The sequence below is a fragment of the Pelodiscus sinensis genome, chromosome 6 (genome assembly GCF_049634645.1).
Source record: "Pelodiscus sinensis isolate JC-2024 chromosome 6, ASM4963464v1, whole genome shotgun sequence".
Taxonomy (NCBI): Eukaryota; Metazoa; Chordata; order Testudines; family Trionychidae; genus Pelodiscus; species Pelodiscus sinensis.
The window spans coordinates 74381946-74407596 of NC_134716.1; the positions used below are offsets into that span (position 1 = coordinate 74381946).

The following is a 25651-nucleotide window of genomic DNA, read 5'->3' on the forward strand; positions in this document are numbered from 1 at the left end:
CGTGCTGCCCTGAACTGAGGGCTCCTTACTGACTTGGCCATTAGGTCACACAATCTGAGGAATAAGGTTGTAGACTCAGGGTTCCCCAGAGACCAAGGCTATTTTGTGAACTGTAGAGATGGCCAGCTACCACGTGGCCAATCAGGTGGCGTCCCACGCAGGCAGAGGCTCCCACCTGTGACAGAGCGCATACGCCACCACAAGGAGAAACAATGGTGAACTTCCAGGGCAGATTCAGTCTGTTTGGAATTTGAAAAAAAAATATTCTAATGTACCATTTAGCAAGGACTTGCTATGTATACAATTTTCCAGTCTGGGTTTACTTTATTCTTGCCAGCTGATTCTGTGGTACTTAATGGTGCATTCTAGGCACATCCTGCGCAACAACTCTCCCTCCAGATTTTCTGTGGCTTCTATTTCTCTTCGCATGACTACTTTACAACCTGGCCTTTAAGATATGTTCTCAGTCCAGGTCTCCTTTGATAATGATTTCTTCCCAAAGCAGAATCTTTCTGAGGGTGGTCATTTTAGAAACAGAAATTTGATGTGGCATTCCCAGGTCTATCCCACAAAGTACCCATTCACTGCTAGAGGTACTCCTTTTCCATCTGCTGCTCCACCTACTCCCAAGCCTTTTCCTTTATCCTGTTCTCTACGGTCTCTTTCACACTGATAAGGAGGTTGCTTATATCTCTACCCTCCATCCGATAGCTGTAGATTTTCAAGGGGAAACCATTATGAGAATCTAACAAGAGCTCCTTCATAACACAGCCCATTGAATTTCATGCAGTAATTCCAAGTCCACGACTTTTGTTTGAAATAAAGTATACCTTTTAGATAAAGACTTCTAGTATTTTTTCTTAGAATGCTTTGTCCCCATCCTATAGTTTCCATGCTAATAAAGAACTGCCACCATTCCAAATATCTTTGTTCTAGGTAGTAGAATGGAGCATTCTGTAATTGGGCAAAATGATTCCTCTAACCAACAATAACATGAAGCCTATCACCTGCTGAAAATCAAAGTACAAAGGAGGCTATGTGACATAAAAAACAACTTAGGGCATGACAAGGTCTCCAAGATCCAGTTTTGTAGACTAGAATGATTGAGAAGTGTCTTTCAAGCAACAAAACCTATATATATATGCCAATTTCCAAAGCCACTATCCCTTTACGTTCCCCAGTGGGTCCACCCTCCTCAATGCAGCCATAAAACAATGTTGGAAGGAGCATTTTGAGAGCCTTCTAAACAATGTCTTCATGAGCTCTGAAGACACCCTAAGTTACAATATTCAAGAAAGGGGACAAATCCTTGTGCAGGAACTACAGAAGTATTCCCATGCTCTCCATTGTAGGGAAGATAATTGCCCAGATCCAATTAAACTGCCTTCTCCTCCTTGCCAAAGAACTTCTCTCTAAATCACTGTGTGACTTCAGGTCTGCCTGAGGCACAACCAACATGATCTTTGTGGCGTAGCAGATTTTGGAGAAGTGCAAAGGCCAACACCAAGAACTTTTCATGGCATTCATCAAACTAACCAAGGCCCTTGACTATCAATCATGATGCACTATGGAAGGTGCTGTGTAGGTTTGGCCATCCACAGAAATGCATTTCCCTCATCAAACTACTCTATGATGGAATGACTGCTACCATTTTGTTCAATGGTTCACAGGGCAAGTCATTCATCATTTGAACCGGTGTCAAGCTAGGCTTTATCATTGTTCCAACATTCTTCTCCATTTACCTTGCTGGATCCTAATCTCATCCACAATCCACCTTCCTGAGTGGACATCCAACTTCTGTCAGCTGATGATCAGGGCAGTGTGTGTGTGTGTGTGTGTGTGTGTGTGTGTGTGTGTGTTACACCCGAGTCTTCAACTGCTGGGACACAAGGCCCCGTCGCAGTGGGCAGTCTAGGCGAGACTGACGGGTGCCCTGAGGAGTTTACTGTCCGTGTCTTAGTCCGCTAGGATCAGGATCCCTTCGCAGAGGGCAGCCAACAGGCTGACAGATGCCCCAGAGTTTATAGGAAGAGCTTACTACATCTCAGATTTTAACTGCTAGGATACAGGATCCCTTCGCAGCGGGCAGCCTAGGGAAGGCTGAGAGATGCCCCTACGGATCTGTCCTCTGGAAGCGACACGATCCAAATGCCCAGCTCTGCTTGTATCTGTCCCTTATGACCGGCTGAAGTTCTTTTAAATTGTGCTTGGTTCTGTTACAGCAACTGAAGGAGTCAGGTTAAAGCTTACAGGTTTATTAAAGAAGCTTATAAATCATATGGTTACGATGGCTATTGCTCTATTTCTTAACTGCTAGCAAATATAGATCTTAAAAATGGTTACAAAGAAAATAAAGATAGAAAATAGAAATAATGGTACCAAGTGACAGCTTAATCTTTAAAGAGCTCTAAGTCTATGTGTACACTTAAGACAAAGGACACAACCAGGTACAATTTTTACCCCCTTCTGTGCTTCTCAATTCCAGTGTATCAGGCCAGGGCTGGTCCCTCAAATCCTAGGAAAGACGAATACGAGGTGGGCGCCCCCATGGAACCTCGGGAGGTCAAACACCTAACCCGACCAGCAGATAGATGGTAGACTGACGCTCAGAGTAAATGTGCTGCTGGACCCATCTTTATACCCATAGGGGCTCGTATCCTCTTTCTTATCTAAGATGCCAAATTGTCTTGGTCTGTCTTTGTGACGCCAGTTCTTACAAGGGAGTTTCAACTTAATTTACACTTGCAAGAGAGATAACTAAATTGTGAGTACTGGACATTCTTTAGTGGGCAAGAGATTCCTCCCCCCGCGGACAGCTGTGTGTTCGTATCAATATAGGTGCCAGCCAAGGCAGTTCTTGCAGCCTCGAGATCAGCAATTGGTGTATCTCTGCTTACAGTTGTCCAGGGTCACTGGGTTAGCTAGCAAATCTGGGCCTCCTGTCCAAGGCTTTCAAAGACTGCTGTTTTACTGCTCTGTGTGCCCTGCATGCTTCAGGCAAGCAAAAATGGATGTTACAGGGGGGTTCCTGTCTGGCTACAACTCCTCAACCTCCAACATCTCTAGACAAAATTTAAGATCCCAAGAATTAGCATCGCTGACTTTCAGTATGTAGATGATTGTGTCATTCTTGCATGCTCAGAGAACAATCTGCAAAGTACCCTCGATCTTTTTGAAAATGCTTATCACAGTCTGGGTCTTTCTTTCAACACTGGGAAAACTAAGCCTTCACCTGCACAAACTCCTTTATGTTCTACAAATTGCCAAAGGTAGAAAACTGCTGGAATATGTGAACCATTTTCCATACTCTGGAAGCCACTTCTCCCAAACAGCCAGCATTGCCACAGAAATGAAATACAGGATCTGCTGTGCTAGCACATCTTTTAGAAGACTACTCTTCCATGGTAGGGAGCTGCAAACAGGCACCAAGATCTTGTTTTATAAGGAAGTTGTCATCTCCACACTTCTCTATGGGTCTGAGGTCTGGGTAACCTATAGCTGAGCAGCTGGAGTGATTCTCAGAGGAACAGACTATTTACTCCTGAGACAGAGTAGCGACAAAGGAGAAAAAGAAAAGGCACAACATCCCAACCAACTCCTATGTCTCTTCCAAGACCACACTTCTGTAGGAAAATCTGCAAGGCACAAACTGGGCTAAAAACGTATCAATGAGTGATAGATATCACTCTCAAATTGAGGGATAGCCAAAGACATCCTGGTGGCAAAAATAAAAGTTTCAGAACTAAAATGAGAGAACTGAAATTTTTAACTAAAAGTGAGCTCAGAATGAAAACCTAATTGACAGCATTTCTAATTGCTAGTATAAATTAAAAATCAAAATTTGGCCTTTTTATAATTAATGAAATTACATGTAAAACTGAGTATATCAGAACAATAAAATGCTATCCTTCAAAAATAAATGGAAGTTACTGGAAAAAAAACAATATGACAATTTTATAATTTATATCAGAACTAGCTGAAGAGACAGGAACAGAGCAGAGTTGGCCTGGAAATTACCTCAGCTCACTCCCTGACCAGGCCTAACCAGCCTGTTGTAACGTGGGGAAAGGTCCTACAGACTTCTGTAAATTGTCAATATTCCAGCCATTTGAACATTGGATTCTGGAACAGATTTTATTAATGTTAACAAACATCATACTGTCTCAGAGGAGTAGCTGTGATGTATCTGTATGAGTTTCTTAATGCAAGCTGATGAATTTCCTCTTCATAAATGTCCCTATAGGGGAACATTTCAATCTATCCAGTCACTCAATCATGAATTTAAAAGTAGCCATTCTTCTACACAGATATTTCACCATCCAATTAGAGAGAGAAACTGCAGAACTGGAATTCATTTACAAATTTGACACTGTCTTGAATAAAGACATTAACAGGTTAATGTACTACAAAGCCAATTTCTCCTGCCTTTGACAACATCAAAAGCTATGAATAGGAAACATCCCACCCACTTAATTAGCTTCAGTAACACAGGTCCTACAATGGACAGTTTCTTCTTCTGCTGTCATATCTTGGATTCTGTTATTTCCACTCCAACTCATTTGCTGAAGTGAGGGTTACCCACAAAAGCTCATGAAGAGGGGATTACCCACAAAAGCTGATGATACTGTATATTTTTATTAAGCTCTTAGGTGACATGGGACTACTCATTGCTTTTAAAGATTATATTACTTAGAATGAAAATCCCACAAAGTTCAGATACTGGAACTGTTTTGTTCTACCTTGCACTCTATTTAGTCACTTACAACTAGACTGAAGGGGTGTAAACATCACTAAATTAAAATGATGAAAGACAGTGGAGAATTAGGCCCATCACCTTTTCTGTTTACAGTTTCTACATGTTAGTGTTCTTGATTCTGGACAAAGTATATCTATATTGTAATGATTTAATTTAGTTCCCTTACCTGAGCAAATGCAATGACTCCATGAGCATTGTCATTAGATGGAATAATTACATTAACATAACCACTAGCACCAATCTCTGCACCTCCTTTGGGATTTTTCAGTCGCACTGTGAAGAACTCTTCTTCCTCTGGGATTATGTCATCAAGGATATTGACTGCCAGCACAACTTCTACCTCTCCAGGCTCAAATATCAGTTCACCTGAACTAGCATAAAAACACACACACATGCACAAAATAATTAAGAGCAATTTGTTATGGCAAAATGGGGAATGATCATCACTTTTCCATGAAAGAAATACAATTTGCATAGTTTCAGTTTTTTTAAAAAGTGAAAAACAATATTTGGGGTAACAATTCTTTTTACACAAAAAAATCATGAGATATATCTTTATATCCCTATTTGAAAGTTTATAATTATATTCTATCTGTACTACACTGAACATGTACGCAGTAAGTTTGTAAAAAAATAAATTTAAGAATCTTCTGTAGTAAAGGTTTAGATTTGTTAGGAAAACAAAGACTAAGACATTTTATTTAAAAAATCCTGTCACATTTTCTGTCATGAAGACTACCCAGCCCTATTTATAATCATGAAAGAGAAATAGGGAGTTATATAAACTGATATGGTTGCATATAATTTAAAACATCAATCAAGAGACTAAAACTGAAACACTGATCTTAAAAATGAGGGAAATAACTAACCCAGGGGATAGAGAGAACAACAAAAGTTTGTAATATACGAAACAGCCATAAATGTTAGACAGCCTAAATTGATAAATTTTCATGTTTGGGTTAAAAATTATAAAGTATAAGTAGCACAACACCCATGTCATATGTTCAAAATCAAGAAATATAGAAGACTGGCCTTTGATAGCTTTGGTTTTTAAAAGCATCAAGTGATTTTAAGAGTTTGAATTAATATATTTTATTGATTCAAACCTAATTTGACTTTAAAAAAACCTTTAAAGAAAGGAAATAATTAATCGTAATATTACCTCATCCAACTTGTCTATCTCTATGACTCAAAGTAATTAAAATAAAAAATTCATTATGAATGGGATTCTCATTCAACCACAGTAAATTCATTTTATACATAAACACAAGAAAGTAACATAACTGCAAGTACTATGTGGGCATGACTGACAGTCCATTAAGAGACACTCATTAATTTAAATGGATTTTGTAGCAGCCTTTATGCTGAACACTCTTAGGCCACTGCTACTCTACGTAGAAGATGGATGCTGCCTTTGATTGAACTTAAAGGACTCTCCTGTCGGTGCTGGTACTCCTGCTTCTCATCAGGAGTAAGGGAAGCCAATGGGAGCATTTGCTCCCATCAGCCTCCTGCTATATGGACAGCACGGAAACGCGATATAAGATACGTCAACTCGAGCTATGTAATTTATGTAGCTGGAGTTGCGTATCTTACTTTGACCTTCTGATGTAGTACAGACCAGGCCTTAGTGAGATCAATAAGAGTACTCTCTAAAACAGAAGTTACAAATATTACAAGAAACATTTTTTTTAAAATGAAGAGCTGCAAGACGAGAGGTATAAAATGAAAAACCTACCTAGGTATAAAATCTGACTCATTGGAGACTGTGGTCAGTTCATAAATCTGGATGTAAGAACCTCCAGAAAAAGCAATTAGATTTTTGTTGGAGTTAAGTGACCTTGTAGTAACTGAAGTGATATGGTTAGCAGGAGGTACTTCCAGCACTAGAGAGAATTGGTTTACTTCGGAGTTCCAGGAATACAGTGCTGATCTCTCCTTACCAGCTAGTAGCACATGGACTGTGTTTAAAAAAAGAAAATAAAAAGGAAAAACTCAGAGGGAAATGTAATAGTTTTTGCAGATGAATCCCAGAGGTGCTTGCTCACAAAAACTCACTGACCAGTCTTGCTTGCAAGGTCTGAGACAAGAACATTTGCTTAGCATTTTTACTCATTTATTTCAGCCACTACATTTCAAGTACTAAGTGAATGTCTGCAAAGAAACATCTGATGTTGACCCACTTACACCAATTTTATTTCAGTATAACTCCAGAAAAGGAGATCAGACTAGACCAAATAAGTTACTCCAGTGAAAAACCATATTTAAACAAAAACTCAAATGTGCTCTGGCCAGGAAAAGGGCAGACACCATTATTATTTGTATAGTAGTCACATTTAGTACATTCCTCATCTGCTTCTGCCTGTTTTTTCCAGATCCGCTGTCAACATTACTCCATACACTAGAAGTCATTCTTCCACGCTTATAGAGATCTGCAAGCATCTTGGAGATCTGTCAAATCAGGAACCCAGTTAAATGCAGTCTCTCTCAAATGAAGACCTTAATTAAATCTGCTGCATCACCAAAGTAATTATGTTTATATATTTGCAACATTGTCCTACTTCTGGAGTATTTTTCTTATTTTGAGCTGTAAGATGTCTCATCCTTTTTGTGCACCACTTATTCATTTGGTGCTGTAGAAGCTGTAGAAACCATTTTCATATTTAGCTAAAAGCCATCTTGTATATCAAAAACCATTTCAGCTTTTCTCTCAAGCACATAGACCAGAGTGAACTTTCTGTCACCCCGTGAGAAGAGGCCTACAGGATGGGCTATTGGTATGTGTTAATTGGGCTGGTTGGGACAGGAAATGTACTCCCTCGCACCTGTCCGCCATCTTGTTGATAAGGCTTTGTTTTTCCAAATTTAATTAAGGATTTCTGTAATTGGATGCCCTGACGTCAGACTGTTTGGTTAAGGGTATAAAGATACTAGGATTGATTGTATTAGCAGCCTTACTGGGTCTGGCTCTGCTGTGACCACGTTTGGCTCATGCTGTGCTTTATTAATTAATAAAGCTGCTTGTTAGCTGCCTAAACACAGAGGAGCGTGTTTTTGCTTCGACAATTTGGAGGTTCCACCGAGATTCCTAACGCGCCACTTGCCCGTATGGATGGACCGGCACTCCACTTCCAAACCTCTCAGAGCGCTCAAGAGAAGGTAAAGGGGATACCTGTTACGAAATCTCCTGGTTGAGGGCTTGGGATTTGAAGTGACAGCCGGCCATCGGGGTAAGGGGAGCTACGGAATTCAATTTTGTGGAGCGGCTAACATTTTTGTCTGTCTGTGTCTGTCTTTGTCTATTAGGCCTGTCTTATGTGTCACAGTTCCAAAAGGGCACACCGGTGTCTCTAGTGAAGCAGCCATGCGCTGGACCCTCTGTGTTCGGACGCTAAAAGCTGGTGTAGTGCCATTACTCTCTCTCGGCACACGGAACTGTGGGGAAGCTTTGTTGTCTCTCTCTGTTATTTGTGGGCGTAGTACTGACCTCTGAGGCTAACCCCAGGCCATAGTGCCCCATTCCGCCAGGCTGTCTCCAGGCGCCAGGACGTGGTGTTCTGCCGGGCTGAGGCAGGTGCCGGAAACCCCTGCGAGGCAGGTGGACCTTAAGTCCAGTGCTTCGCAACAAAAAGGGGGGGGACCAGTGCGAGCAGGTGAATTCTTGATTCGGTGACTCGCAGAGCGAGCAGGCGGATCCTAATTCAGTGACTCGCAGAGCAAGCAGGCGAATCCTGTTTCGGTGACTTGCAGAGCAAGCAGGCGGATTCTGATTCGGTGACTCGCAGAGCGAGCAAGCAGATCCTGATTCAGTGACTCGCAGAGCGAGCAGGTGGATCCTGATTCGGTGACTTGCAGAATATGGTGTAAGCAGGCGAACTTTGGTTCGGTGTCTTACAGAATTAAGCGCGCGCAGGAAATGGGGGTAGGTCAGTCTACAGGAATTCCAGTGCCTTTATGTTAAGTGTTTTCTGGTATAAGATCCTAATGAAGTCTGATATTAAGTGCCGGGTGTCTTAGGGCAGCGTCACTTAATAGAAACCCATGGGAACTAAACAATAAATAAAGATGCAGCTAAATGTAAAAACTATAGAAAAAATGTAAAAAAAGAGAAAAAATTGTGTGTGAAAAATAAGTATAAATGTAATAAGTAAAAAATAAATGCCGTTGCATAGGTCTGAGACTTGAGCTGATCCCAGCTGCACCAGGGCTCTCCCACGAGGGAGCTCTGAACGCAAGGGGGGGGGTCAGCTGAACCTCGAGACTCAGCGGATATGTGAGGGAGTAACGACTCCCCTTATTTCATGAGCTGCTAAGGTCTGACACTCTAGACCCGGCAGACTCTTTCTTTGAAGTGTGTAAAGTTAGTTTAAGTGGGGGTTAGTCTAGACACCCCCCACTCTGCCGAAAAGCACCCCTGTGTACTACATGTACGTGCATAATGGTCCAAGAACCTGTAAGCATTTAACAAATTGGAAAAGAGGAAAAATTAAAGCTATAAGGAATAAAAGTAAAGCTCAGAAAAGCAAAAAATCCACCCTGCAGTAAGATAGGTAACTTAAAAGTTGCTGCAGCACCTCTGTGCCAAAATAATACATAAGAAGTGGAAAAAAAAAAAAAAATAAAATTCTCAGTTAGCACACCCATATCAACCAAGCTTAGGGGGAAAATCTGGCACAACATCACCCCTCTATCCCTCTTTATAACGCATACACAGGTAGAAAGGAAACATAAAAAATAACTGAAAGGAATTAGCTCTTCCCTTTGAAAACACGGGCTCCTGTAACAAACTTGCCCAATCCAAAGCAAAACACAAAGTTTAAAATAAGTTTAATAGTTTAAAGAAAGTGTTCCTCCAAATCCTAAAGGGGAGGAAAAAAACAAACAAACCTGCTTTAAAAAATAACTCCTTGTTTCTTGCAGCCTCTTTTAATCATCTTAGCAATAAAACAGTCAAGTTAAACATTGGGCTACAGACACTTTGTTAAATCTATTAAAAATAAAATAAAAAATTCTATTAAAACTTAATTAGTTAACCGCATAAAAAAATAAAATCTATACATTGTAAATTTGTAAAACCTGCACCCTAAGGGTTAAATGTGTCTTCCAAAAAACCTAATTATTGTTTAAAAAAATCCAAGCCCAGAAACTTCACAGTGTTTCTGGTCAAGGCTGAGCTGATAGCACTTTTGGCTTGCTTTCAGATCCAAGGTTGTGTGTGTCTGCAAACTGCCTGTCTGTTCTGGAAGGGGGGGAGCACTGTCCCCCATAAGTAAGTCTGTAACATTGCATGTAATTCTTTTCAAAAAAGAAAAACCTTTTTGCTTGCTGAAATAGTAACTAGCAAGCACCTTGTTCTAAAAGTTTCTGTAGCAGTAAATAAAATAAGCCTGGTCTGCAGTACAAGAGAAAAACTGAGGCATGCCACTGATAAGGAAAGCTAGCAGCTCAGAGGTAATTCAAGAGAGTAGAAAGTCACGAGTACCGATGAAGCTCTCTTGTTCTCAGAAAGTTACAGCTCACTCACCCATAAAAGTGGTAAGGAACTAAATGTAACTAGTTCCCCTAGCAGATCTTAAGCAGTATTTTAAGTTATAATAGGCCACCCCAACGGGGGTAAAAATGTTTTCTTTGTCTTTCAGATCATCAAGAAGCGCTAATATCATATAAAAATTAACCAAAGGAAAAAAAAAAAACCATAGTTCTGTGTCATGACATAAGTTTGTGTTCTGTCCAAATTTGTCTTGTGTGTATCTTAATTGTAATATATGTATTTCAAACGTTGTGTGTACAATATTGTTGTTTTAATAAAAGAATAATTTAAGTCCCTTAAATAATCTTAACATTGTGCTTTATATAAATAGTTCTTGTCTTTATAATTTTAGTAAAGTTTTAGTAGCAGGCTATGCAGTTTGTACTGTCTGAAATGTAGCGGAATCTGCTCCTCTACCTGCTGTTTTTCCCTTCTGTCCTACCATCGCCAGCTCCTACGCCGTCTCTTTCAAAACTGGCCCTCCTGCAAAACCAAGCCCCAGAATCGGAAAAGCAGGAGTGGAGACTGGCAGGGTGCACCTTGCACCCAGACCACTTGTAGTGCAGCTCTAATGGCCACATTGTTGCCCCAGTGGTCTTGCTACCTCACCTTGCCCCCGTGCTCCCTAAATTGTCGCACGTTGGCAAAAGGGGGGATGGTAGCAATCCTAAAACAAAATTGGTTTGCTCCCAAATTCTCCCAAGCAGCCAAAGATTACTGTCTGGCTTGCCCTGTCTGCCAAGCCCACAACGTGGGTAAACCTGTAAACACAGTTCCGGTAACCAGACCTCCGCCTTTGGGACCATTTCTGAATTTACAAATGGACTTTATTCAGTTGCTTAAATGTCAATCTTTTAAATAACGTGCTGGTTATTGTTTGCTTGTTTTTGGGATGGGTAGAAGCTTATCCCTAAAGGAAACATGATAACATCACAGTAGCTAAAAAACTTCTAAATTATTACATCCCATCATGGGAAATACACCTTGTGATCTCCGGTAATAAAGGTCTCCACTTTACTGGGCAAATTGTTCAAAAAAAACCTGGAAAAGTACTACTCTCCCAGACAAGCACTGCACTGTGCACGACACCTGGAGAGCGCAGAAACAGTAAAAAGATAAAACAGGATTTTAAAGAACGAACTTGCTAAAATATGTAAAAACTCTGGCTTAACATAGATAGTAGCACTCCAGATTGCCCTAATAAGCATGAAAGCCACTCCTAATCAGAAAACTGGACTCAGTCCACATGAAATTGCATGTGGCCAACCTATGAGACTGTTAAGCAGCCCAGAAATTAACCTGGCTGATGCCACACTTGTTAAAGGAAGCATAGTCAAGAATTGTCAGGAACTTATGAGGTGTGTACAGTCTTATCATTTACAGGTTAAGAACGCCTTCCAGGAGGCCCCAACTAAGCTGTGCCTTAAACTACAACCAAGAAACTGGGTTTGCATGAAAGTTCACCAGCGGAAGACTGCCCTGAAACCCAGGTAAAAGAATCCCTACCAAGTCCTTCTGACCACCCATACTGCTGTAAAGTGCGAAGGATTGCCCACCTGGATTCACGCATCCCACTGCAAACCCGTTCCAGTCCCTACAGAGGTTGTCCCCAACAAGGAGCACCGCAGACCTGGTACCGGAGACCCAGGTCCAGAAGCAGATAAAAATCACCACAGACCTGGTACCAGAAACCCAGGTCCAAAAGTAAACAAGGATCAGCACAGGCTTGGTACCGGCAATCCAGGCCCAGAAGCAGACGAGCCTGAGAGACCAAGGCTAAGGTACCAGCTGCGGCCCAGAAGAACCTGCCAGCGATAGGTGAAGCAAACTACGAAGTCCTAAAGAACAGCCAGCATAAGGCTGGACAAACAATTCATGTTAAGCTTATGCTTAATCTTGTTTTTAAAACTAGCAGTTATAACCTATATGGTTCAAATGTGTTTATGCTTTTAATAAACCAAGTTTCCCAAAAATTTAATTCTACAAGTTGCTGGATATGTGCTCACAGTCCAGTACATTCAGAAGGAGGCATCCCAATAATTCCAGTCCCACTAAACAACACTCAAATGAATGGCACACTGTTTAGTAAACTAAGCCAAATAATACTTGGCAAGATAAAGGGTTTACTAACCCAGGGTATATCCGCCTAGCCTTAACCCCAATTGGAAAGTACTGCTGGACATGTAACGGTTCAGAAGCCAGGGTAAGAAAAAGCCAAAACCGAATGGCCCTAAACTATGTCCTAGCTAGTAAGAGCGGGGTTTGTGCCTTAGTAAAAAAAAAATGCTGTGGGTATATTTCTAACACCAGAAAAGAAGTAAAGAAAAATGCCTCAGAAATTAAAAAAACTGTAAAACGCCTAAGGCAGGGGGAAAACTGGACCCTCTGGGATTGGTTGGGAGGCTGGTTTGAACATGTGGAAACTTAAATTTTGCAAAAAGTAGTTTTAGTATTAGCTATATTCTTTTGTGCTTATTTTTGTTTCTTGCTAATCAAATGCTGTATTTCTTGTATTCTAAAAAACACAAAATAAACCCTTACCAAAGAAAATGTAAAACTCATAATGTTAAAATAGAATAAGCAAAAAAAGAAACAAAAAATGTACATAAATACTTTAATTAAAAATAGAGGTATAAAATGGTTTCAAGGTTAGCCTTTAAAAGGCTAAAAGGGGGGAGTTGTAGAAGCTGTAGAAACCATTTTCATATTTAGCTAAAAGCCATCTTGTATATCAAAAACCATTTCAGCTTTTCTCTCAAGCACATAGACCAGAGTGAACTTTCTGTCACCCCGTGAGAAGAGGCCTACAGGATGGGCTATTGGTATGTGTTAATTGGGCTGGTTGGGACAGGAAATGTACTCCCTCGCACCTGTCCGCCATCTTGTTGATAAGGCTTTGTTTTTCCAAATTTAATTAAGGATTTCTGTAATTGGATGCCCTGACGTCAGACTGTTTGGTTAAGGGTATAAAAATACTAGGATTGATTGTATTAGCAGCCTTACTGGGTCTGGCTCTGCTGTGACCACGTTTGGCTCATGCTGTGCTTTATTAATTAATAAAGCTGCTTGTTAGCTGCCTAAACACAAAGGAGCGTGTTTTTGCTTCGACAGTGCTAATTCATATCACCAGAAAAATGATGAACCAGCAATTTCATGTATCTACCACATGGTCTTAGCACTATTTTCAGTAAGGTTGTACCACCAATGCAAAAGATACTACTGGAGCAAAGACTGCAGTTATCTAAAACTTACCTAAACCTGAAGAAGGCATGAAGGCATGGATTTTGTTTACAGCATTAGATGAAAGGGACTGAAAATGCCTGAAGGAAGATTGTCCTGTCTCCCAAATAAAAACTTCACTTGAATTACTGGATTCTACAAAGGGAATAAATATGAAGCTTAACTACACAATGAATCTGACCAATAAATGAACATTTGCAAAGTTGATTGCCATCAAAACATCAGAATTTGCCAGATTTTAACACAGAGAGCAAAATTATCCTATATTCCTTTATGCTTAAAACAGAAGATATCTGTGAAAACCAGAACAACAGTTGGCAATCAATTGTCTTCTGTGCATGCACACGTAGACGCCCACTCACCACTGAATGTTAAGGTTGTTGGGGCACAACTGCAAGAGAATGCACAGTTAAGTGGGAAGTGTTTCCTTAGCCTTTTCACTGGACACAGAGGGGTGTATTAGGAAAGCAGGACTGTCTAGCGTCCTACATTTGCAGCATAACAATAATCTCTGCTACTGTTCCTTGAATTCTGCACAGCACTTACATTGCAGAGGATGCTAACAGCAACTAAGTGGTAAGGATTTCGTAATCCCCAATATTTCTAGTAAAACTATATATTGGAAATCAATATCTCACTTATTCTGCACATATTTTAAGACACTTCTGTCTCCCCAATAAATACAGTAGACTTCCGATAATCCGGAACCTATGGGACCTAGGTGGTGCCGGATTATCAGATATGCCGGACTATCAGGAGGTACTATAAAATGGTTATATATATTCTGTATACATTATATACTGTAGATAAAGTGTTCTTAACCCTTTTTATTATACATACTATATACAGTATACTGTAATGTTTTAGTTTTTTTAAGCCTTTTTTACCCTTTTTGCTCAGTTCAGCTGTTGCCGCTGTTACCTTGTGACTCATTTTTTGCTGAAGCTCACTCAATAGGCTCTTGCCATTTTGATGCCAGACTATCAGGAGTGCTGGACTATTGGATGCCGGACTATTGGAGTTTTACTGTAGCAGTGATTGTCCCTGATGACATTTGAATGAGAAATTTTGTCCTCTCTTCTCGGAAGATAAAATATTGGCTACACTGCTGAGCCAAGTGTCTTTCCCATTAAAACAGAACAGCATACACTTAGTACACTTCATGTTTTTCTGTCATGCAACATACCTTTTGCAACTACTAAATAGATATCAGAGCCAGAAGTCAATGCCTCCATGTGTGTTATTCCATTTACCGGCACATGCTGAAGTTTTTGAAACTCATTATCTGACCATTGATACAAAACGGGATGGTGACTGGTGTTTGACAGAGAAACTGCTAGGTACATAAAACTTCCTCTGTGAAATAGGACCATGTGCAGAGCTCCATAAATTGGGAGATGATGATGCAATACAAAAAGGCCATCATTCCACTGGAAAACCTATGAGAAATGATAAGGTTTTTCTTTAGATGAAAGTAGAGTCAGATTGTGCAAGACTAACAAATCTGATGGCATGCTGAAGACTTTATTTTAATTGTCCTCTGAAGTCTATGAATCATTAACATCAAATGGCTGCTCAGTGAAATCACTCGGTGTTCTCATTCCAGTTCCTAGCAGACAAGCAACTGCATTGCAAAATCCCTACTACCAGTGGTACTCTTCTTGGTAGCCTCAGCCAGAAGATGAAAACTGAATGGGCTTGGACACTGATCTATCTCTTACCTATCTAGCTATCTCTACAGATGGTCTCTCTATATGAAGGTTGAGAAACAATGATGGGGGATATAAAGAAGTTACATGCAACTTTATCTATTCTGAAGATAACAGAACTTATGTGTCTATGACTGGCTTCTTCCCAGTACTACACAATAAGTGACAACTTTCAAAATAATTTTCAAAGTAAACCTAAATCAGTCTGTAAACTTCATTTTTATTCAGATTTTTGTAGCACTCAGGGTAGCAAAGCAAGCAGTATTTATATTACATAATACTGATTGCCACTTAGTATTTTCTAGAAGTGAACATATACAGCACACATATCAAAAAGGAAAAAGTAAGAGCAGTCCAACCTGTACAGATTTGGAATCAGTCATATGACTGGCAATAATTAAATAATCTTTTCTGTCAACAGTGAAATATTTTACATCTCTGGTTTCCGGAACTGATAGAGTCTGTATCTGGAAAGAAGGCACAAGGACAGGAGAACTTTGTTAAGAGATTGAAGTTCCTTGTATATGGCTAATTGCCTAACAGAAGAATGTTATTCAATACAAAACTTTGTTAAAATACCAAAAAAATTCTGTGATTACAGCCCTGAATGTTCAATAATTTCTACTTGAAAATGTTATGAAAACATTATAGCCAAAATCATCTCTGGCATAAGCAAATAAAACATTTGAAGTGTTGTACCTGCTGATTTTAATACAGTGTTACCAGAGTTTAAATTCATTTGTCTTGTCATGAAAAATTAACATCTTGACAGAGTTTATGAACTTATTATAAAATGCCATGTTTTATGTCATTGCAAAGCATGAGTATTATGCTGGAGCTCAATACCAAACAGGCCTCCTAGGAATAAGCTTTTTGAAAGCATCTAAAATAAGTTAGAAATCTTACCAGAAGTACCCTGAGTCCAGATGTGAACGTATACACGTGATTGTTGGAAGATTCCTGTTCTGTTCCTCCCTGAGTAATCACTAGAAAAGCAGCACCGTTGATGTGAAACGTCACACAGCTTTGAGGATTTTGTGTACTGAAGTCCTGAGAAGAGAACCATAAAAAAGGTGTTGAGGTAACTGGACTTCACTAATACAATTAGCACCATCCATGTAAAATGGAGTAAAATAAAAAGTTACCTCAATGGGGACAAAAACTCCTCTCCATTGATAAATAGAAGAAAAGCTAGCTGGGGAGGACCGCAACAGAACACCATATAAAGACTCTCCTGATGTAAAGAAACACCAGCTAGAGACTGACTCTTCCACAAAACTTTGTAAGACAGACAGTATACTGATTCCACCCTCTGAAATACATAAAATATTACTTCTTAGAGTATACATGAGGGAGGTTCCAATCAGATCTTTCAATTCAGACCTAATGCCAGTAAGGGTAACACTGACATCACTCAAAACTTGTGTTTTATTAGAGTAAACACATCCAGAAGCTAAAACAATGAGAACAGGCAAATGTTTTTTTTAATATACACAACACGCAAACCTCATACAGGAAATTTTAGATAGACAAAATGTTGTTCTTAATGACAAATTGGAATTTTTGATCATAATAAAGCAACCTGTGGGGAAAAAAATCAAAAAAACCCCATAAGAATTGTTCGCAATCATCACCAAGATGAGAGAAGTCAGACTTCCATAGCTTGTAGATCTGTTTAACTGCGTATTTTCAATGTGTTGTCAGAACTAAATTACAAGAATGAAAGCTTGGACTCCAATCCTGCCAACTGTTGCACAAGTATGTATCTTTGCCCATATGAATAGTCCCACTCATTTAGGCCTCAATTCTGAAAAGATTTACAAAAGTGCTTATCTTTCAGTGCTGTAACTAGTCACATGGGATGCCAATGGAATTATTCACACTATCTAAAGCTGAGCATATGCCAGGGCTTAGGCTTCATAATATAAGCTCATTCATACACAGACAGGCTTCTTGACTGCATGGGCAGTATTTTTGCAAATTGTGGGTGCTACAAGAATATTAATACTACAGGTTGAACTTCTCTGGTCTGGGGCACCCTCAGGACCTGACCAGTGCCAAACCAGAGAATTTGCTGAACCATGGGAAGTCAGTATTGTCTAACGGCATTAACAATACTTCTGTTCCTAATGGGCTCTTGGAAGACATAGGTGTAAATTAGTGCTAAATAACAGCACAGAACACTGAGAGCTAGGACTGGTGGCTGTAAATAAACTTTATGAGACTCCAAGGAACTGAGCCACACCCCGATAAGTGGACATCCAAATAACAAAAATCATGCTGGACCATGGATGTTGCTGGAGAAGAGCACTTCATTGTGTAATACTACTACGACCAGTGTGCCCTCTAAGATGCTTGGTAGTACAGCCCCACACCTTATTAATCAGCCCCACCTAGTCAGAGGCTCAGGGATCCAGACACAGAGCTGACTGACTGGGGAGGGAGGGATGAGGCTGATTAATCAGCTGCAGGGCTGTGCTGTTTAGAGGAAAAACTAACTACCACCATGTCTTATTTAAGAAACGTCTAGTGAGATTACTGTTCCATATACATTGACATGATATTTCAGAAGTCTTTCAACTCTTGACAGAAGTGACAGTCAGTGGACCGGTTCTATTGAAGCTATTTTATCTACTGAATTTTAACACAGAGAAATAAATCTTTTAATGCAGTTTATTTTATCAACTCTGAAGAACTATTTTATATTTCAAAACTAGCCTCTCTACCTCCTTGACCAGTTTACTAATGTTAATTATTAATAAAAGTAACATTCATCAAGGAAAGAACTTACTTATGCCAAATGCAGTATCAGACAGGGTCTCCCACTCTACACTCACAGACATATTGAGCCCATTACTTCGGGATACTTTCAAATAAACAGTAGTGTTGGATTCTTCAATCATCAAAGAACTTATCCTAAATGTTAGAATTGCAAAAATAAAGAAACAGGAATTCCTTTTAAATGTGTGAATTGGCGTTCTGAAAAACAGCTATTCATAGCACAGCCCCAGTGGTAAAACAAACAACAGTGATGTAAAGAAAACGCTGGCAGTTAGTTTCTTTGCACATAAGTCAGGTAGCAGCACCACCATCAGGGCTGTCCACCACTTCCCATTGCAAGGCCCTAGTTTCAGCTGCTTATAACTTGCTCAAACTTCAATAATTTGGGATGAATATTTACAGGTCTGTCAGGATGAGTATTTTGAAAATTTTCAGCTGAATTGTTCAGCCTTTTCTGGGAATGAGGCAAAGGGAAAACACACTTTAGTCATGCTAAAATTTCTAGTGATCTATCCTTTGACTCACGGACCTCTACACTTAGGATTTGAAATTTAGTGCACTGGTGGCCTTGGTTTCAGAATGTGCCTTTTGCAATCCCCATAGAAACAGCACACATATAACCAAATTATAAAATCCAGTTCTCACATGCTCATTAGAGACTTGGATTGTATTAGCTGACTTCTCCAAAGATTCCATGTGCACTGGACATGCTCCAAGGACAAAGGAACTGCAGCTCTGGGCTGTGGTGGGCTCTCTTGGGTCTGGACACTTGCACTGTGAACATGAAGCCTGTCTTTCCTGTGTTTTCATACCCTACAGGACTAGGGCATGATGGAGAAGGAAGATGCCCAAAGCAGAGACAAGAGAAGAGGAAAGCAGACTGGAACAAGAAATTTGGCAGTTGCGGAAATTGGGGAGGGGAGACTGGACTGGAAGCCAGTGAGGAAAAACTGAGATTAAATGAGGAATCAGGTTATGGGGAATTGGGACTGACTGTACAAGGAGATTGAGATTGAGAATCAGGGGGTAGGAAGGAGATGAGACAGCAGGGGTGGGAAACATGGGGAGGGGTAGAGGAGGTGCAGGTAGGGAATCAAGATAGATCAGATGAGGATTTTGGGGTGGAGAAAAGGATCTTGAACTGACTGAGCAAAAAGACTGGGGTATGGAAGGTGGAGGGAAGGAATGCAAACTGGGACTAGGAGCTGGTAGTGATGGAAAATGTGGGCAGGTATGGGTGCAAGTGAAGGACAGGGTGTGGGAAAAGAGATCAAATAAGGATACAGGGATCAAAGGGCCTGAAATCGGCTGGACTAGGAGGCTGGGATTTGGGTTGGAATGAGAAAAGATTGACACAAGAATTCTGAAGTAGTGAGATTAAATGTTACATTTCTTAACTTTTGAATTGCTCCTTTGACACTGCAATTTGAATAAATGTTCTTTTAACATAGTAATTGTCTGTGTAAGTGTAATTATAAATATGCAGTTACAGAATAGTGGAAAGGGAAGTTGGTCTTCATGCTGACTCTTTCATCACATACCACATGCAAGATCATTTAGATTCATAATAATGATACAAGTTACATTGCTAAAAACATTAAAATAGCAGGAATAAGAGGACAATCTGAATCTAAACATTCAGGCCAGCTCTGGTCCCCTTTTTTTATGACAGGGCTGTATATTCTGGTGACAGATTTATTTTAATCTTGTTCTATTCTTTGGTACAAAAGCAATGTTATTTAACAGATTTTCAATTTCCTACAATCATGGATTGCTCATTACCTTGTTTCCTTTTAAACAGATCCACCAAAGAAAGATGCAAAGAAATATCTTGTCTACAAAGTTTGACTAATTATCCTCTTTATAACGAATTTAGTGTACTTTACCTATTTGTAAGAGGATAGATACTAAAAAGACCCAATGGGGCCTGGTTCTGTAACACCGTGATCATAGTTTCCACTCTTGTGCCAAGTCTGGCTCCTCCCATTGGGCTGAAGAGAGTGACAATAAAATGTTCATCCATTTCTGGTTCTTCGTCTAGTATGGCAGAAATGTACAATGTCTGAGAGCAAAACAAGTAGATTAAGTCACTAAGACATGGTAGCATCTATCTTTTCTGTGCTTTTACAGTACTTAATAAAAGTGTACACCAATATGAACACTTACTAAAACTGGGCAATATGAAGCAGCACTGGCAGTGGAAGGGAGGCTCAAAATGGGCCTAGTGTAGTGGATTCTAACCTTTGAAAACTTAGCAGAGAACATATCTCTTCCCTTTCTGTTCCTTTCTTTAAAGTAAACAAAACCTCCCACCTTCTTTTGCATTTATTTTTCTTTCTTGTTCTAACTCTGCCCCCTCTCCACCGCATCCCTGATTCCCACTCACCAGATAGTTTTATATCCAGCGAGTGAAGTCATCTATGGGGCAGAGTCTGTCTCTTTGTTCTGTGTTTGTTATAGCATTTAGGACAATTGGGTCCCAATCTGTGACTGGCACTCCTAGGCACTACAGTAATGCCAATTAATAACTAATCTAAATAACATTTATTACATGTTGTTGTTCTGATATCTACATTAGAGACCCAAAGGAGCAGAAAGACAAAGCAGGCTGGCAGCTGCTACTTCACCCAAAGTACAGACTTTGTGTTTACAAACTCAGAGGAGGAGGGAAAAATAGCGTATCTGAAGTCATGAAACTTTCTCTGTGCCTGCCAGAGGACTAGAGTGGCACTCCTCTGCAGAAGGTTCAACTTCTATGATGGGAAACGGTGACCCAGAAGAACAGAGGGGAATTTTGTAGAATTTGTATAATTGTGGATGCAGCACCATCTTTTTTCCAGTATCCTATGCAAGTACATGGTTTTGCTGCTTATGCTTATATAGATAACACCAATACATGTGCAGCTAACCAGGCACCTGTAACATTTCAGATACAGACCTTGCCATGGTAACTCATGTATAATTTCTATAATATTTTGTATGGATGATAAAATTAGTTTAATCAGCTAATCATGTAGTCGATGGAATTTCCATCAACTACACGATTAATCAAAGGGGGGGGAACTGCAGAGCTACAGGGGAGTTAGCTCCCAGCAGGGAACCTGGTGCAAGCTGGGAATCAGCTGATTCCCAGCTTGCACCTGGTTCCCCCGCTGTACCTCTGTCTCCCCTGCCCTCTCTCCCTTCAGAGATGATGCTAGGGGAAACCAGCTTTTAAAAGGCAGCAAGTAGTCGAGTAGTTACTCAACTATCCAATAAGCATATGCGACTACTCAACTAATAGTTGACTACTCAACTAGTCGCTTACATCCCTAATATTTGGGGTGTATTATTAGGAGCCTCCAGCTTCTGAGAAGGCTGAGTTAATGTTTCCACGTAACATGTGTGCTTCACTGGCTACTAATTCAATTCCAAATGCAATTCAAAGTGCTTGTGGAAAAGCTCTACATGGTATAGGATTCATTTCCCATGTGCACTTCTCTATGTCCAATCACAACAGCTTTAATTTACACACTTTGACTTTTATTGTGAATACACCAGGCTCTACATCAGGTAAGCTCCAATAGTCCCTAATAATCGTCTAAGAGTGGTAACAGTTTTATTATAAAAAAAGAGCTTACAAGAGCTGGTCAAGAAGTTTCATTTTCACCAGAATAGAAATGTTAACAATGCCATTTTTATTATATTTTTCGGATTTTAATTTAAAAAATTAAAGCAATTTTTTCAGACAATAAACAAAGGTGTTTTGGATTTCCAGGCTTTTGACAAAAAACTGAAAATTTTAGAACAATGTTGAGGAAAAATGAACTTTTTTTTTTTAAATCTTTCACAGGAACAAAAACATTTCCTGAATAGTTCTAAAACCCACTCGTAATCAGTGTTCCCTATAAGCTGTGCACTTCTGTGGCTGTTCAGGAGAGATTCAACATGCAACCCAGCTGATTAGTAGAGTGCGCACAGCTAGGTTTTTGTTTCTACTAATGGTGTGCATTCACACATGTCTTAGTACAGATAAAAAAAATGTCCTGCACATGAATGGAAAAAAATCTGCACACGAATGGAAAAGATTAGAGGAACAATGCTCATAATACAAACTTCCTCCCAATGTTTTTTGAGTGGGGGCAATCCCACGCCTGCTGCCTACCCCCCCTCCCCCCCCCCCCCCCCCCCCGGACTAGCTTCTCTTCCTAACCAGAATTTACATTTTTCTTTTTGACACACATTAAAATTACTGCCACATTTTCTTGCATTTCCAGTAATGTATTCTGTGCAACTGAAAGCAATTAAAGTATTCTTACTCTACAGAATGAAATAATATATCATATTTTAGCTTTGTTATTCAAGTAAATTGTTACTATAGTCTGAAATGTGCATCTTAGATACAGTCATGTGCCAAGTATACACAAAGAAATTATTCCTCAGTTTATCTGATTGTATCCTATGCATTATATTGTTCTATTTATTTGAACTTTTGCAAGAAAACATAAATATTCCAAAAGTAATAATAGGTTAGAAACGAGCATTCGAATACTTAATTTTTGCTACATTTCCACATAGCATACGGACATATTTATGATGTTTGACATCTCATTCCTACAATACAAGAGATAAAACAAAATACAACAGGAAATCAAGTGTAACATAAAATATGGACCTCTTTGTATGCTTCCCAAGGAGCTGAAACAAAGCCTACTTCTTTTATACTGTAATAGCCACCTGCAATTTTACCTTGAATCTGACTCCCTCTTCCAGCACGATATATCCTTGTGAAGGGGTCAGATCTATTGATGCAGCTGAAGAATTAATTTCTTTGACAAGATACTGAACAGTAACAGTGCCAAATATCCCCTGCGGAGGTTCTCTAATAATGTTCAGTACAGCAACACTTTCCATCAAGTAGAGAGCAGACTGCTCCCTTAGGAAAAAGTGATCGCTGTTATTGAATGACAAAACTCCATGACCATCATCATTGGCAAGGATGGTAACTGTGGCTTTTGAAAGAGAAACAACAGAAATGTTATATGTTTAATTACTACAATACAACTAGGATAATAAGTGCCCCCTTTTAAGCACAAAAGTCATCCCCCATTGTCTTCCATGGATTGTTCACATGCTTAAACTCGGGCATATAATTGAAGTACCTTACTGCATAAGTGCTTTGCATGACAGTATGAGAGGTTTTGTACCATTAAAACTTGCAGAGAATATATAGCAAAGTACCTCTTCCATTCATACCAGATATCATAATAAGATTTTGAAATCCGGGATTCTCTTGTCCAGCAGCATCCATTATCTGGCATGACCACAGATGTTCCTGGATGAGAAAGATCCGGGGCAGGAGAGCCAGCAGCTGGGAACCCAGTGCAGCCCCACAAGTCTGCTAGAAGTGGGGCCGCAACAGCCTGGGTAGAGCGCAATTGGGACTGTCTGCCATCCAGCAGCAATGCCAGGAGCACAGCAGTCCATGAGGAGAAGCCTGCCCAAGCCACATCAGCCTGGGAGGCGGCAGGGCTGCACCAGCCCCGGTGGCGGCAGCATGACTGGGACTGCCTACTGCCAAGCAGCAGGGCTGGGGCTGCTGCCATAGCAACCTGTGAGAGGAAGCCTGCTGTGGTGGCACAGCAGAATCAATTTAGCTGGGGCCATGTGCTACTCCACAGTTAGGCTGGAGCTGCGGCAGTCCAATTGGGCAACGTGACATTTGGCAGTGGGGCTGGAGCTGTCCAGCTATCTGACAGCAGATCTGGGGCTAGAGCTGAGGCTGGGGCTGGCCTGAAGACAGCCCAACCAGGCTGAAGGAGCCAGCAGCAGGGAGGGGCAGGACGCTGAGGGGCTGGTGTCAGGGGACCTCCCATTGTCCAGCAAATTCCCTCATCCAGGACCAGTCAGGCCCCAAAGGTGCCGGACAAGAGAGGTCCAACCTGTACTGAATTTTGTATTAATACAAGATGCTTCCTGTAATGATAATTGATTTTAGACAAAAGGAATTATGCAGGTTCTGCCAACTTTTTAATGTACTAAGCTTTCATGGGAAAAATTTCTAGTAATGAAAAGCAAGATTCTGCTACCTTAGTCATGAGCCACGTTACTATACCCAGACTAAAGTATAAATTACCAAAGTCTATATTTAGTCAATTTTAAAACTATTATTTTTATGTTATTATCCTACATATCATATCTTACACCAGGCTATGTTTACACTGAAGGCTTTTGCCAGCAGAGAGTATGCTAATGAAGCACTTAATAGCATTTATGGTGCTGTCATTTGCATATCTCTCCCAATGCTTTTTGTGCAAGAGGTTTCTGCACAAAAACAAGCAGTGTAGATGGGTCCGTTTTGCGCAAACAAAACCCTTTTGCGCAAGATCCCTTATGCCTTAAAAAAAAAAAAGGTATACAGGATCTTCCACAAAAGGATTTTTTTTACGCAAAATGGACCCGTCTACACTGCTTGATTTTGAGCAAAAACCTCTTGCACAAAAAGCATTGGCAGAGATGTGCAAACAACAGCGTGACAAATGCTAATGAGTGCTTCATTAGCATACTCTCTGCTGATAAAATCCTTCAGTGTAAACATAGCCTGGTGTAAGATATGATATGTAGGATAATAACATAAAAATAATAGTTTTAAAATTGACTAAATATAGACTTTGGTAATTTATACCTTAGTCTGGGTATAGTCACTGGGTATAGTTACTCATGAGGCAAATGTAAATGCAGCTCTAGATATTGCAAAACAAAAACAAAAAAAGGCACCACTCTGTACAGCATGATTTTTCACAAAACTTAATTTCTACATAAGTCTTGTTTTATAGTTCACTCATTTTAAATAGAACCTTGGCAGTTAGATCATTTTCATTACAGGTTTCAAGAATCATCATCTGCAACAGGTAAATGATGGTTTCAAGACTACAATGATTCCTTAGGCATAAAGAAATGAAAAGAGCTGTTGCATAAATTGCAAGGTTCGTCCCCTGGAGGCTAGTCTAATTTGCCCACAGAAGAGAGTCACACTTTTAGGCTGGGTCCAACTCAATTTTATTGTTTGCAAACAATGTTTGGCCAAGGAGCTCAGTGCTCAAAGCAAAGCCGACCCCGGGCATTGGCTAAGCATCCTTTTTATACTTTCTTTAACTTTCTTATCTAACTTGGCATGTCTTGATTTGTTAGCTTAGCTTCGTGTTGCAGCGTTATTGGTTAGCATACTTCAACTTTATTCCACTCAGTAACAACCACCAGTATAGCTTACTTAGGCAATTAGCAAATTCCCTGACTCATGTAGTACGTGCAGCTTAGTCCTTGAGAAATGGGTTTGAACAGCTAGTTCCTCTTTTACTACAGAGCTATAAAATAAACAACAACAGAGACCTAGGGTATAAGAATAAGGTTCATTTACCTGTTATGTTCTCGCCTAGTTCCAGCCCAAAGGAGGGATTTGTTAATATTAACTGGAATTTCTCATCACCTTCAGGAATATCATCATCAAAAATCATGACATCAATGTATTTATACCTTTCTCCATCAGCAAAGGAAAGAGTCTGGTAGTGAAACATATAAGACAGTATACCTTAACAAGTTTGTGACATGAACAAGTACTTAACATTTTGCAAGTCTGGCCTACAGAGCCCTTAAAAA

The 25651-nt window shown here is 40.0% G+C and overlaps 1 protein-coding gene across 1 annotated transcript in view; it reads right to left on the reverse strand.

The window, feature by feature from the left end:
- Window positions 1–25651, reverse strand: part of ADGRV1 (adhesion G protein-coupled receptor V1) — a 391810-nt gene that overhangs the window by 265189 nt on the left and 100970 nt on the right. The window contains exons 42-52 of the mRNA XM_075932856.1: window positions 25413–25554; window positions 22745–23007; window positions 19903–20078; window positions 18027–18151; window positions 16381–16547; window positions 16142–16285; window positions 15595–15702; window positions 14713–14965; window positions 13539–13661; window positions 6495–6717; window positions 4923–5127 (exon numbers count right to left, since the gene is read on the reverse strand). Coding sequence (XP_075788971.1) covers window positions 4923–5127; window positions 6495–6717; window positions 13539–13661; window positions 14713–14965; window positions 15595–15702; window positions 16142–16285; window positions 16381–16547; window positions 18027–18151; window positions 19903–20078; window positions 22745–23007; window positions 25413–25554 — 1929 coding nt within the window. The remainder of the gene's footprint in view (window positions 1–4922; window positions 5128–6494; window positions 6718–13538; window positions 13662–14712; window positions 14966–15594; window positions 15703–16141; window positions 16286–16380; window positions 16548–18026; window positions 18152–19902; window positions 20079–22744; window positions 23008–25412; window positions 25555–25651) is intronic.